Source organism: Catharus ustulatus, chromosome 13, assembly GCF_009819885.2.
Source record: "Catharus ustulatus isolate bCatUst1 chromosome 13, bCatUst1.pri.v2, whole genome shotgun sequence".
NCBI classification, from domain to species: domain Eukaryota; kingdom Metazoa; phylum Chordata; class Aves; order Passeriformes; family Turdidae; genus Catharus; species Catharus ustulatus.
Window position 1 is genome coordinate 1,145,582 of NC_046233.1, and position 14,194 is coordinate 1,159,775.

At 50.5% G+C, this 14,194-nt stretch overlaps 1 protein-coding gene across 1 annotated transcript; it reads right to left on the bottom strand.

Annotated features, from left to right (window-relative positions):
• Positions 1-206: 206 nt before the first annotated feature.
• On the bottom strand, positions 207-13,986 carry EDEM1 (ER degradation enhancing alpha-mannosidase like protein 1). The gene is made up of 12 exons (XM_033071858.1): positions 13,607-13,986; positions 12,835-12,907; positions 10,705-10,808; positions 9,832-10,003; positions 8,628-8,811; positions 8,013-8,187; positions 6,779-6,899; positions 6,207-6,377; positions 5,513-5,586; positions 4,683-4,779; positions 3,826-4,008; positions 207-2,919 (listed from the first exon to the last, which is right to left on the bottom strand). Exons 1-12 carry the CDS (start codon positions 13,984-13,986, stop codon positions 2,830-2,832), a joined length of 1,824 nt encoding a protein of 607 aa, XP_032927749.1. The 3' UTR covers positions 207-2,829.
• Positions 13,987-14,194: the final 208 nt, after the last annotated feature.

A 14,194-nucleotide genomic window follows, 5' to 3' on the forward strand; every position in this document is an offset into this window, starting at 1 on the left:
CAGGGTCAGGAACTGCCACACTTCACTCACCCCACATCCATCCCTGCTCTCAGCTGCCCCCAAATCCTCAGGGACAGAAAGGGGAACAGGGGGAGACAGAGCCCTGTTGTTTTGGGGAGAACAAATGGGATTCTCCCAGCTCTAACCAGATGGAATCCCAGTGTACAGAAGGTGCAGGGAGATCCCCTACAAGACAAACACACATCCAAGCAGTCAAACACTCTTTTTTTTAATGCAGATTTGCAAAACACAAAGCCAAGTGTTGAAAATTCAGGACATTTCATGAAAGCACATTTGGTCCTCTTCCAAGTTTCCCCATCCTCAGTTAAATACTTCATGGATAAATAACAATTAAGCATACATGGCACTTTTAGTTAGGAAAACCTGATATTGCACATGATACCAAGAAATACAAGAGTCTGTTTCAGCAAGTGATTCCAGCACTGTTAGCAGATCCATTTTGATGCCACTGACTTGTACAAAAGCTCTCATTTAGTGCCCTGTCCTTACAGAGTAAAAACATATCCAAGCAGTTTCAGAGCAAAGAGGAAGAAAAGTTGGCTCCTGAAGGAACACAGAGTCTTTACCACCAGCCTCTGTGAGGATAAAGAGCATTTCTGTGGAAAGATGACTGCCACATCACCAGGCAACAGAAATTCCAATTCCCCAGGGGAGCTGACCATGTTTAGCTGGAAGGCTGCAATTCCTGTCTGGGCTGCTCCCATTCTCAGCCACTTCTCACTATTTCTGGCAATCACAAAGGAAAACACAAAGGCAAAAATTGTGCAACTTCCTCACAGGGGTGGAATCGTCTCTGGAAAGCTCAGGAATGGATTCTGTGCACAATCCTGGGCTGGGAGCTCCCTGGGTTCAGGAGTTCAGAAGGCACAAACACAGAGAGAGTGGCCAGTGTGACATTCAGGGAGCTCAGCTGGGAGTCAGGGACAAACCTGGACCAGGAGAAGCCACCACTGCACTGGGGGTGTGTCTGTCCTGGTGTCCTGTCCTTCCTGGTGTCCTGTCCATCCTCAAATCCTGCCCATCCCCAGTCCTGCCCTCCCTGGCACTGCCACTCCAGGAGTTTGCACAGCCAGCGTGGGATGCTGTGCTGGGCTCCCACCCCACTCCTCACCCCAGGGCTGGATGAGCCCAGCTGGCCCAGGAGCAGCATTTGAGAGCCCAGAGCCCTCAGCTGTGGGTGGGCAGAGGTGTCCCCATCCTCCTGGGGCATCCTCTGCCCTCCTCACCCTGGGAGCACAGCCTGAACCTGTCCCAACACCTCTCTGCATCACAGCACCTTGAACTCCTTTTTTCCTTTGAGACAGAACTCAGACACTCCCCAACACCTCTGGCAAAGCCAATTCTACAGGAGCTGCAATCACCAGCAGCCTCAAACACCAGGACAAACATTCTATTGCAATATTTTGGCAAATTTTAACTTATTTCCCTCTCCCCCCTCCAACCCTTCACCCCTTCCAACACACATAATAAGACTAAGAAGACTTGATGATTTTTTTTTGCCTGAATAGAAGATTCAATTATCATGGAATAGAAGATTCTACAACAAAGTCCCTGAGGTGCATCTGTACATTAAAAGATTCCAACAATAACCTCTCCAACACAAACTTCATATTTATTAGAAATGTTTTGAGTTGCAACACGTGGTTTATGAAAACCAATGTTGTTGTAAGAAGGTGAAAATACAGCAGATCAAATTGCCCTTGTATTTATACCTCAATTTAAGTCATTAACCCAAAAATAACATTCTACTACTTCAACTGTAGTCAAAAATTAGAAGTATATAAGCAATGGGGAACCACTGGAAAAAAAACCCCAACTTGTTATATTTAAAATAGTTGTTTTGGCCTCAGTTTGTTGTCATCTCTCAAGCCCTTAACTGCTTTCTTCCTGAAAGTTTGTAGCTATTCCTCCAGTATCTCAAAAACACCCCAACCATCTCTCTTTAAGTGACTTTGGGTTCCACTGTATTTTGCAACAGCTCATCAGAAATACTTTTCCATCTTCCCAAGGAAGCTCAGATTTACCTGCCAGAGAAGAGAATTTAAGGCACTAACACATGAATCCTGTCAGGAATGTAAAACAGTTTGTTCTTCGTGTACTGTGACACCAGTTCCTAGCAGCATCTCTCCTGAAAAGGCACTAAAACATGGCAAACAAGGAAACTTTGGGAACTTCTGCCTGAGTGGCTTTGCAATTCCCCCTTCCCTCCCAAAAAGGCACCTGGGTTGGTTTGATCACTGGTTTCTGCTCTCACAACCCTGCAGGTTCTATCAGCTGGCAGAGGGAGGGATGGCAGACTCTACACCACCAGGAGTTATCCCTCCCAGAGCACACAGAGCACTTTTGTTCCAGCAAACCCAGTGGGTTCCTACCTGAGTAGACCTTAAGGATGTGTATTGCTAGTCAGAAAAATTCAACAATTCAACGTGGTGTAAAAAAATTGCACTTCCCCACTCCTTCCCCACGGCTGAGATATCTCAAATGAAACACCAGACCCTGCTCTAGAGGGACATTTGTTACACAGCTACAAAGAGGTAGCTAAGTGGCACAGGCCAATCTGCCTTCTTTTTCTTTTCAAATAGATTCAGCCTTCATTTGCAACAACATTTGTCATAGGAAGTCTTGAAACAAGAGCTGTGTGTCGAGTGGCACAGGAGTTACCCAGCTCAGCACTGAGCTCCATGTCCTTGGTGTCCAGGCTGACCCCAGGCCAGGGGACACGTGGGGACTCAGGCTGTGCAGGGGCAGCTGAAGGGGAGGGATTCTGCAGAGCAAGGCCAGGCTCCTCTGAAGTTTCCCTGCAGCCCCTCAGATCAGTCCCACCATTCTGTCAATCTGTCTCATGTAGTTGCTCTTCAGGGGCAGCAGGTACCTCCTCTCATCAGGGACTCTGTTACACTGCAGAGAAAATTGAAATCTTTTTCAAAACTCTAATCCAAACCCAGGCATGCCCATCCCCTCTGCAATCCTTTCAGATCCTCCCAATACAGGAATTTGTACCAAATAACACTTCTGACTCCAACTTGCCCTGGCTCTTTGCAGACTCCCAGCACAAATCCCATAAAGGAGCAGCAAGTGTTTCCTCAGTGCAGGCTGCAGCTTCCAAACACACAGCACAGCTTGTTGTGCAACTGAGATTTCCTTCACTATGACAACTGTGAATGTTGAAAATAATGCTCTTTTCCTGGAGCTTTGTGGGGAGGAGGGAAGGAACCACCAGAACCTACCAGCAGAGATTTTAAAAATTGTCCTTAACTGCTCCAGTGGGAGGTGTCCCTGCCCATGGGGGTGCATGAGATGCTCTTTAAAGTCCTTTCAACCCAAACCATTCTGTGATTAACACCAGATCTGTTCTGGTTGGTGGTGGGCACTGGAGCCACAGCTCTCAGCTGAGGCCTTGCTAAGAAGGGTCCCCTTTACACTCCCAAACTTCACTGAGGAAGAGCAAAGCCTGGTTTAGATGGTTTGGTTTAGATGGTTTGGTTTAGATGGTTTGGTTTAGATGACAACTCTGCTTCTCCCTTTGCCCCTGACACCAACACGGGAGAGTTTTAAGGGCAAAGAAAAGGGGAAGGGAAAAATAATTGGAAATAAATTAACAAAGAACAAAAAAAATTACTGCAAAATACTTCAAAGGGGACAGGTTTCACCTTCACCAGAATCCCCCACACCATCCCATTTCTCCTGTTCAGGGCAGCTTCTCAGGTATTTAGCATTGCTAAAGCAAACACCTACAGCACCACTTCCCAAGGGCTGTGTGTCCTGCTGCCCCTTCCCCACCCCCAGAGGAGCAGCATTCCTTACATTGGAGCTGAAGTTGGCTGCCTTGAGCTCGGTGGCTTTGGCTTTGTGGCTGTCCCCCTCTGCAGGCAGGATATCCTCCCACAGGGAGCTGCGGAATCGCTCGTCCACAGACACGATGTGGCCCTCAGTAGTAAACATGAACTTATTCCCAGATTTGTGCACTGGGTTCTCTTCATCAAACAACTGCAGGAGACATGGGAGAGACAGTCACTGTGGGTGTGCCAATCCTTCCTGTCCCATGACAAGGAGCTGGGAACAGGTACTCACACTTTGAGGGATCACACAGAAACATCTTTTAGTGCTAAATCATGCTGGAGCAAATGGCAATAAATATTCTTGATGCAAAGGATTGATCTCAGCAGTTAGAGGAGGAGAGCTGAAGAAAAACTTCTCACACAACTTAAAGTGCCCTTATTTCTCTAAGCTGCTCTGTGAGGCATTTCTAGGCTGGCATCCACTCAGTCACAGATTTATTTGGTTTTCTGCACTAAAGGAGATTGAGGGCTTAGGCAATGTCAGCCAAATGCTTTCTGCTCTGAGTGCCAAAGCCCAGCAGGGACAAAGCAGAGGCTGCTCCAGGGCTGCAGGCAGCTCCCTCCAGTCCTGCTCCCTCTCCTGTCCAGCCTCTCCCCAAAGATCTGCAGCTCTGCAGCTTCAGGAACCACCCCTGGGCAGCTGCCCCACCTGAGATTGGGCTGAGGTCAAAGAGGAGCTCAGCCTGAATCACCCCCACACAGAGCTCAGCAGGTTCATTAGTGATGCCCTGTCCCCAACCCAGTTTCTAATTAATAATTAATAATTAAAACCCTGCTGCCCCCTCCCGTGGCATTTCAGTGCACAGTGGAACACACACGTACCAGGTACAAATATTTACAGGTTTCACTGAGAAAGAAGCTCTCCATTCGATCCTCCTTGGTCTTCTCCACCACGTGGTGCAACGTGGCATAGCCACACCTGCAACATTGGACATGGGTTTGGGCTCAGCTCCAGCTCTCCAAGTGCTGCCCAGACATTCCTTCACAGATATTGCTTCACTTCAGAGCATTCCCACTGCCAGGGGTGAAGTTCAAATGGAACAATTGTGCTGTGCCAGCACTCAGTGGTTATTGGTGCTGGGGTGCTGAGGGGTCTGTGATCACCTGAACCCCACCCAGCAGCAATCTCTGACCTGGCCAATCATTACACATTTGTCTAGAAAATTAATAATTCATAACAAGGAATAAAAATTCACTGTCTTCCCCCTGAGCCTTGCAAGGAGTTTGGGTGCTCAGTATCAAAGTCAGGGCTCAGTGCTGCTGTCTTGAACTGGAAGCTGATACCCAACAGCATCTGGCTCAGGAGCCATCCCTCAGCTCAGCTAAACACCACAAGGAGAGAAATAATCTTGCAGGACTCCTAGGAAAAATCCCAGCTACTCTTTTCAGCACTTTTCAGCAGCTGATCATCAACAATGCATTTTGAAAGGCAGTGATAAAATTCCAAAGGTATAAAAGTGCCACTGGACTACAATTTCATTTTCAGATGGGAAAGAAAGAAGTGCTCAATAAATCAATCATCACTTGTGGCTTTCAGGGAGGGCTGGGTTTTCTGGTTTACCTACATGTGGCAGACTGGATTCTATATAATATTTGTATAATAAAATATAGGTATATAGCATTGAGAGAAGAAAAGAACATTGAAGACTGACTTTGCTTTTGTATATTTTTCCAAACTCTGCAGAATATCCATTCCCACATGAAGGTAAAACGGGTTCTTTGTGGCCTAAATAAGGAAGACAGACAAGAGTTAGAGTCAGCAATTTTGAAATCCTGTAAAAATAACACAACAAAGGCCTATTGGTACCAGTCTTGTGTATCACAGCAAACTTATCTTTATAGGAGCATGACTTGGATTAGCCAATGCAAGCTTCTCACATTTGCTTCAGTGCAAATCCTAGAAAACCTGCAGTAAATCCAAACTCTGATCCCTTCCTTGTAGGCAGAGTTATTTCAGTTTATTGTATCTGTGCCTGGACACCATTGCAAGGAAAGCTGTTACATTTACTTCAACTATTTTGGTCGAGCAGTCAGAAGTCTCTGCCTTGTAAAAATCTGCCAGCAGCTTTTAGAAAAGGTTGTTTGGTGTTGTTTTTGCCTGCCTTATAAAAAAGGCTACTTTTGAAGCAAACAGCAGAGCCACAACATTGCTCAACACTGCAGTGCCTGCCCAGAGACTCCACATGACAGGAGGCAGCTCCAGGGCTGCCAAACTTCAGCTTGGTCAGAGGTCAGGGGGGGAAAAGGGATTTTCTGGGGAAAAAGGGATTTTCTGGGGGGAAAAGGGACCTTCTGAACAGAAGCATTGTGGCCAAGCCCTGCTGTGCAGCTCAGAGAAGTCCATACCTGATACAGGAGATAAGTGGACTCCACCAGCTCTGGCCTCAGGGGGTAGAAGGGCACATCTGGGGCCTGCAGCTGCCAGTTGTACCTCTCTGGGAGGGCTCCATAGCGTTTCCAAATGGCATAATAGAAGGCATGGAGACAAATGGCATCTTCCACATCTCCTATCAACACCTGGGCACGAGAGCAGCCAGAGACACACAAACACTTAGAGCTGCAAGCCAGCAAAGATGAGAGTGTGGCATCTAAAACAACTCTTCTCCCATAAAACACACAGAAAATAACCCCAAAATACTAATGCATTCAGTCTCTGCAGTGAAAGCTTCAGCAGAGCCTCCCAGCACAGAATACAAATGCTGAGGTTAAAAGAGGGAAGCTGAGTCTCTCAGATCCAGCAGAGAGCAGCAGGACAGGCTTCCCCACACTGCTGTGCCAAGGCAGAGCTGAACTGAGCTCTTATCACAGCAGCCAGATGCAAACCCTCAGGTGGGAGCTCAGCTCAGAACTCCCACTCAATCCCAGCCCAGCTTTAGGAAGGGCCTTTCTCCCTGGCCTTTAGCAGAAGAAAAGCTCACCTGCAGTCCAGGGAAAAAGGCCTGCAGAGAGTCAATCCAGGTGTTCATCAGCTGGCCCGTGTACATGTTCACATTGACGTACAGGGGAGGGTCCCCTTCTCCTTCATTGCAGGCCTCCCTCCTGCAGGGAACAGCAGCATGGAAAGGTTCTGCTTGAGGAGAGCACTGCACACTGCCAGCAGCAGAGCAGGCAGAAATGCTCTGTTTGAGGAGAGCACTGCACACTGCCAGCAGCAGAGCAGGTAGAAATGTTCTCCCTGAGGAGAGCACTGCACACTGCCAGCAGCACAGCAAACAGAAATGATCTCCCTGAGGAGAGCACTGCACACTGCCAGCATCAGAGCAGGCAGAAATGCTCTGTTTGAGGAGAGCACTGCACACTGCCAGCAGCACAGCAAACAGAAATGTTCTCCCTGAGGACAGCACTGCACACTGCCAGCAGCACAGCAAACAGAAATGATCTCCTTGAGGAGAGCACTGCACACTGCCAGCAGCACAGCAAACAGAAATGATCTCCCTGAGGAGAGCACTGCACACTGCCAGCAGCACAGCAAACAGAAATGTTCTCCCTAAGGAGAGCACTGCACACTGCCAGCAGCAGAGCAAACAGAAATGTTCTGTTTGAGGAGAGCACTGCACACTGCCAGCAGCACAGCAAACAGAAATGTTCTGTTTGAGGAGAGCACTGCACACTGCCAGCAGCACAGCAAACAGAAATGTTCTCCCTGAGGAGAGCACTGCACACTGCCAGCAGCACAGCAAACAGAAATGTTCTCCTTGAGGAGAGCACTGCACACTGCCAGCAGCAGCCACTGCTTTGCTGGGCTGGGCTCCTCGTGAAAGGAGCCCAAACATCAGGCATGCTCTCAGAGAAGTGAATTCATAAAGGCATGGATCCTGTCTTAGAGCTCTGCCAGCACAATCTCTACCAAAAAGTCATGCTAGGCAAGATCAGGCTTTCAGAACAAAGCAGCCAATTTAATGCATTTCTTCTGCAGTGCCAGATTTTCTCAGCTTTAACATTTATAAATGGGACAGGAACCAGTTTGGTTTCTCTGCACCCAATCAGCTGCTGAGGAAAGAGGAGACTGCCATGGAAATGAGATTTTGCTCCTTACAGTAAAAAGGAGAGCAGATTTTGTAGAGCACAACACAAAGCACCATAAACAGACATGTTTCAGAGCTTGCAGAGGATTCAGTGCTGAAGGAATTGATGCTGACATGAATCACATACCCCCTCCTCAAGTGGTTCTGAATGTTCTGATAGGCAGCATTGAACATCTCCAGGTCTTCCTTTTCCCCAAAGAGGATGTAGGACTTCAGCAGGTACTCATAGAACGAATCTGACCCTGCTCCCAGTCCACTCTGCTTTCCAACCCAGTGACCAGTCTGGATATTCACAACATTTCCTTTCAGAACAAACCAAAAGTTTAGTCTGAGTATATCAGAAAAAAACAATCCAGTCAAGACTTTGGAATATCACAAGTTCAGAAATTCCCAAGGAGGAAGGATCAAAGATGAACATCAGATGAAGTGTTACAGTGCTGGATTCATCTGAGGAACACCCACACACATGCAGTTATTCTGAGTACTTTTAGTCATCTGCCAATCTGAATTATATTACTGGGGACAAATCAGGGCCTTGTGAAAAATTCCATTTGAAAACCTAAGGAGCCTTTCAGAGACTCCATTTTTTCTTAGGTGCCATTAGTTCAACACAACCCCTGGGAACAAAAGGGGAACACAAGGGACTGAACAGCCACAGAGGGAGCAGAAGGACAAAGGTGAGGACAGAAGGAGGAACCATGGCCTGAAGGCACAGCCTGAGGCAGCAGCAGGCAGACATTACCCAGCAGTCCAGTGTTATTGCTCCTGAGGCTCCACAGGGCCTTCACAGCTCTCCTGGCCACCCACTCGAAGGTGGAATCTCCCAGCAGCCTGCTGAGGATGCCAAACTCCACCAGCAGGGAGCCAGCTCCTGCTGTGCACGTCTCGTTGTGGCTGTCTGGAGGAACCCCCTTCTTCAGGTTCACCTGCAACAGGGACAGGCAGGCTGCACTCAGCCAGCTGTGCTCACAGCTGCACCCCCAGCACAAGGAACAAGCCTTTTTGGTAGTTTGTGCACAATGTGGAGTATGGAATGTGCACAGAGACACAAAACCAGCACACTGCTGCTTGGAAAGCTTTCCTGTAGAATTCCTGACATTCTTCCAGCTTTGTAGTACCATGCTTAAAGTGGGCAAGCTTCATTTTTCTCTTACACTTGCTAATAACCCTTGCAAAGTTCACTTTTTCTTGCTCTCCACTAAACATTCAGGCTTTTCTTTCTTTGCTGCCCCCCAGTTTGTGCTGTTGGAACCAAGAGCTTCCTCAGTGATGCTCCTCCCCTTCCCCATGGAAGGCAGCCTGAAGGGAAGTTACAGCACCCTCAGCTGCTTTACCAGGCCCTGAACAGAAGTGAAAATTCACATTTCTACAGCCTGGCAGGTCTGGAGGAAAAGCAGCACTGTTGTCTCCAGAAATTAAGAGCAGCCAGGCAAGTGCTAATTATAATTTTGCAGTTTAGGATTGCCAACTGCATCTGCTTAAAACAAGAGGCTGCAGCATCCAGGAATCCCAGAATATTGAGTACCCACTGAGCAGTCTTCAGGAAAACTATAAACTCCAAGCCCAGTATGAGAAATATTTCAGAAGAGTTTTATTCTAACATAATTGTTTTAGTAGCAATAGAGTCACTTTCCTCAGCTATTTGCCTTAAGAGTGTTCCTTGTTAATGACAGTGTTGTGTGACACAGGGCAGGGAATGCTCCAGCCAAACAGCACAGGAACAAATGACTCCTGACCCACAGGGCACAACAAACACAGTGAAAAATCAGCCTAGGGAAAACACTGACTAGACAGAAGGAGCAGCTTGTATTACCCACATCACCAAAACTCAGGGCAGCTCAGCCTGTGTCATTTTAGAACAACTTAGAGCAGGCTCAATACCCCAAGCGCACATAAAAGGGCACAAAATTCACTGCTGTGTTTGCCCAGGGCTGCAGTGCACTCACCCGAGGATAGGGAATGCCAGTTTTGGTGTTCTCAAAGGCTGGCAGCAGCCTCACTGCCAGGTCATGAGCCAAGTGCAGCAGCTCATTGTCATAGTCCTTGATGCTCATGTCACCAAAGGGCTGCTTGGTGTCTGTAATGATGATGTGGGCAGACAGCAGGCTCCCCAAAACCCTGTGGGAAAAGGAAAATTCAGATTATGATCTGGTTTTTCCCCCACCACTACTGAACACCTGTAGAAGTCATGCTGTTGTCAGCCACAGTATCCCAAAATCTGGTTCTGCAAAATTTACCTAACCCAGGAGTTGTTGCAACAAGTCTGTTTAGGAGTGAAGACCTCCTGTCCCTGCAAATGGCAGGAAGGGTGTTATATAAATCTAGTTCTCAGAAAAAAGAAAGCCTAGCCAAGTGAAGCAGGAATAAACACTGCTTGAGACACTCAGAAAATGAAACCCTTTAAAATCAGACAGCATCTAAACCCATTTCCAAGACAGAAGGGTCTTTTTCATCTAAAATGAAAGTGAAAGTGGGCAGAAGCCCATGAAACAAGGACAAACCAGGGAAAAGCTGTCCCAGGGTTGTTTGCTGGGCCCAGATCTGAGTCTCTGCTGCAAGAGTGACACCGAGAAAAGCAGAGTCTGCAAGCAGAGCCAGCCACTGTCTCACTGCTCCAGGTCACATGGGACTGATTTAAATTGTTTCCAATATGAAAGGATGGAATATTTTCAGAGAAGATTAAGAAACAGCTTACTTGAGGAACAATTTAGAAATAAAGCCTGCCAAAAACCTCCTAATCAATGATTTCACTTTGAATTACACTCACCAAGTCTTTTACCTTGTTACTGCTTTAAGGACAGGAACTCAGCACCACATACCTGATTGTCGCCTCAAAAACTTGGACTGTCGAGTCTTTGTCAAATGAAACTGTGTCAATCACCAACTTCACTGCCTTCTGGAATTCTGAGGAGTTTCCCATTACCTTTTACAGAAAAACAAAGCCAGTTTGTACAATTGTTGCTTCAGAAGAGGGCTGGGGAACAGAATGGCAAGTTCACATCTTAGGCCAGCAGTCAGATTTAGCACACTGAGTGTTCAAACTGCCTGAACTATCAGGTCAAGAGTTAAGTTTAGCTTAAACATAACAAAGCTTGCAGAACAATGAAGTTTGACTTCATGTTTATTTGACCAAAGACCAGTCCAACCTTTCAGGCTCCTGACCCAGCAGCTGACACCCAGGAGTTCCCCTGTGCCTGCTTCCTGCAGGTCTAACGTAGGAATTGATTCCAGAGGCAGATGTAAACTCAGCCTGAGCTGCAGGGGAGCAGGAATGTGGAAGGAAAACACAGGTTCCTGCTTGCCTGAGCTCATGGAAAGGCTGGGAATACCTGAATTTTAACCACAGCACCAAGTGCCAGCTGTCCCCATTGCCCAGACCCAGTGGGGAAGCATCACAGGTTTGATCTGAGCAGTGAGCAGCAGAACAGGCTTCCCATGCAGCAGCTGCTGAAACTCAAGAGACTTTAGCAACCAGAACATTTACATTTGAGAAAAGTTAAGCACTGCCCTGCTGCTGAAGGAGGACAGGAAGGCACTGTTATCAGCCACGTAGCACAGATCCCAAACTTCTCTCTCAGTGAAACATTTCCCTCACTTCTGCTTTCAGTTCTGCTCAGAGCTGCCCTGCTCAAGCAGCTTCTCAGCACTGCTGCAGTCCCAGGGTAAAATGGGAAGGGTTTTGCACCACAAAGAGACCAAACCACTTTCTGCACCAGAGGAGACCCACATCCCCCATGGCTCCAGCACATCAGAGAGCCCTGACACTCCAGAAGGCACAAAACCTGCCCTGATGAGAACAATGAAACCTGCTGGGGTCTCTGAAAATGCCCAGGCAGGGAGCTCCTCCTCATGACCCCATACCCTGTGCTGCACAAAACTGAGCTGCTCCTCACATTATCTTCCAGTTTTATCAGAGGTGCAGGTGAGAAGCAGCTTTACAGGTTTTCCCCTCCTTCCTTTCAGCACTCTTCACACAGATCTGTGTGTCAGTTCGGGCCCCTCTGCCAAGTGAAACAATCAGAGCTCTTTCAGCTGCTGTGCACACAATGAACCCTCTTCCTGAAGCACCTCCCAGCAACCCACAGCAGTTCCAGCTCAAATCCACCCACCCTGAGCACCAGTGATGGCATATCCCAAAGAGACCTCATCTCAGCCCTGGGGAGGAGCTCCAAAACTTCCTCTGTCTCTTGTGGAAATCTCTGCTGACATCTCCACTACTCTTATTCTGTTACCCCATGGGACACTGCTGGGTTGTGATCCAGCTGTTAGCTCGTGATCCAGCTGTTTGCAGCACCTGGGCAAGCCTTGGGGAGCACCCCCAGCCAGGGCAGTGTCCCAGGGTGGCCAGGGCAGTGTCCCAGGGTGGCCAGGGCAGTCCCAGGGTGGCCAGGACAGGTCCCAGGGTGGCCAAGGCAGTGTCCCAGGGTGGCCAGGGCAGTGTCTCAGGGTGGCCAGGGCAGTGTCTCAGGGTGGCCAGGGCAGTCCCAGGGTGGCCAGGGCAGTGTCCCAGGGTGGCCAGGGCAGTGTCTCAGGGTGGCCAGGGCAGTCCCAGGGTGGCCAGGGCAGTGTCTCAGGGTGGCCAGGGCAGTCCCAGGGTGGCCAGGGCAGTCTCTGGTGTGGCCAGGGCAGTGTCTCAGGGTGGCCAGGGCAGTGTCCCAGGGTGGCCAGGGCAGTGTCCCAGGGTGGCCAGGGCAGTGTCTCAGGGTGGCCAGGGCAGTCCCAGGGTGGCCAGGGCAGTGTCTCAGGGTGGCCAGGGCAGTGCCCCAGGGTGGCCAGGGCAGTCCCAGGGTGGCCAGGGCAGTGTCCCAGGGTGGCCAGGGCAGTGTCCCAGGGTGACCAGGGCAGCACCCAGGTGGCCAGGGCAGTGTCTCAGGGTGGCCAGGGCAGTCCCAGAGTGGCCAGGGCAGTCCCAGGGTGGCCAGGGCAGTGTCCCCATGCCAAGGACTCACCGCCAGCGTGTCCAGCGCGTCGATCAGCGTCAGGGAGTAGTTCCCCAGCACATCGTTGATGTTCAGGTTGGAGCTGGAAGAGCAGAATCACAGAATTGTTAAGGATGAAAGAGACCTGTGCAGATCATCCAGTCCAACCCCCTGTCCAGGCAGGGTCACCTGGAGCAGGTGACACAGGAACGTGTCCAGGCAGGTTTGGAATGGCTCCAAAGGGGGAGGCTCCACCACTCCTTGGGCAGGTGTTCCACACTGAAAGTTCATTCCAGTACCCAAAGGGAGACTACAAGAAATATGGAGAGGGACTGGAGTGACAGGACACCGGGAAATGCCCTCAAACTTAAGGGGAACAGGTTTACATTACAGGAAATGTAAATGCAAATTTTCTGTAAATTACAGGAAATGTATTACCGGGAAATTGTTCCCTGGCAGGGTGGGCAGGGCTGGCACAGCTGGGGCTGCCCCTGGATCCCTGGAATGTCCAAGGCCAGGCTGGACACTGGGGACAGTGGGAGGTGTCCCTGCCATGGCAGGGGTGGTACTGGGTGGGATTAAAGTCCCTTCCAACCCAACCCAACCCATCCCACGATTCGTACAGAGGTGGAACTTGTACTTTAGCTTGTGGCCTTTACCAGCTGTCCCATGGCTGGGCCCAGCCTGCCCGAATGAGACACAAACACGGACCGCTGCCAGCCCGGGGCCCTCAGCACCCACCCATCCACCCATCCATCTGTCCGTCCGTCCGTCCGTCCATCCCCGCTCCCCGCTCACTCACGGGTCCCGGCGGTCGGGCCCGCGGCCCCGGCAGTGCAGCGGGTCGAGCTCGTCGCGGGGGAAGGCGTGCTCCATGTAGCTGTCGTAGCCGAACACGAACATGCCCCGGGCCGCGTCCCGCAGCCGCGCCCGCAGCTGCGGAGGGAAGGCGCCGCTGTAGCGCCGCTCGTACTCATCGCCGCCCGCCGCCGCTCCCCACAGCCGGGCCCCGCGCCCCGCCGCGCCCGCGGGCGGCCCGGGCAGCGCGGGGGGCCGCGGGCCGGGGCAGGGCAGGCGCGGGTGCAGGCAGAGCCCGCGGGCCAGCGCGGGCAGCAGCGCCAGCAGAGCCTGCAGCCCGAGCCGCAGCAGCAGCAGCCCCAGCACCACCGACCGCCATCGCATGGCCGCCCGCGCATAGCGCAGCGGCGCCACCCGCGCCGCGCCGCGGCCCCTTTAAGAGCGGAAGGGAAACACGGGCTGGGTGCGGCGCAAGGCCCGCCCATACCACGCTGCTATTGGTGGAGCCGGCAGCGACCGCCGGCCATAGGGTAAGAGATGTGTCACTCAAGGGCAGCGCCCGGCGGCGTTAAAGGGGCGGGGCGGCGCGGGG

Excerpts from the sequence above, each read along its gene's own strand:
- EDEM1 (XM_033071858.1), bottom strand. The coding sequence starts at position 13,986 with ATGCGATGGCGGTCGGTGGTGCTGGGGCTGCTGCTGCTGCGGCTCGGG. Across the intron at positions 12,908-13,606 it reads GGGCCCGACCGCCGGGACCC|CTCCAACCTGAACATCAACG; the intron begins GTGAGTGAGCGG and ends CTGCTCTTCCAG. Across the intron at positions 2,920-3,825 it reads CAGCCAACTTCAGCTCCAAT|TGTAACAGAGTCCCTGATGA; the intron begins GTAAGGAATGCT and ends TTTTCTCTGCAG.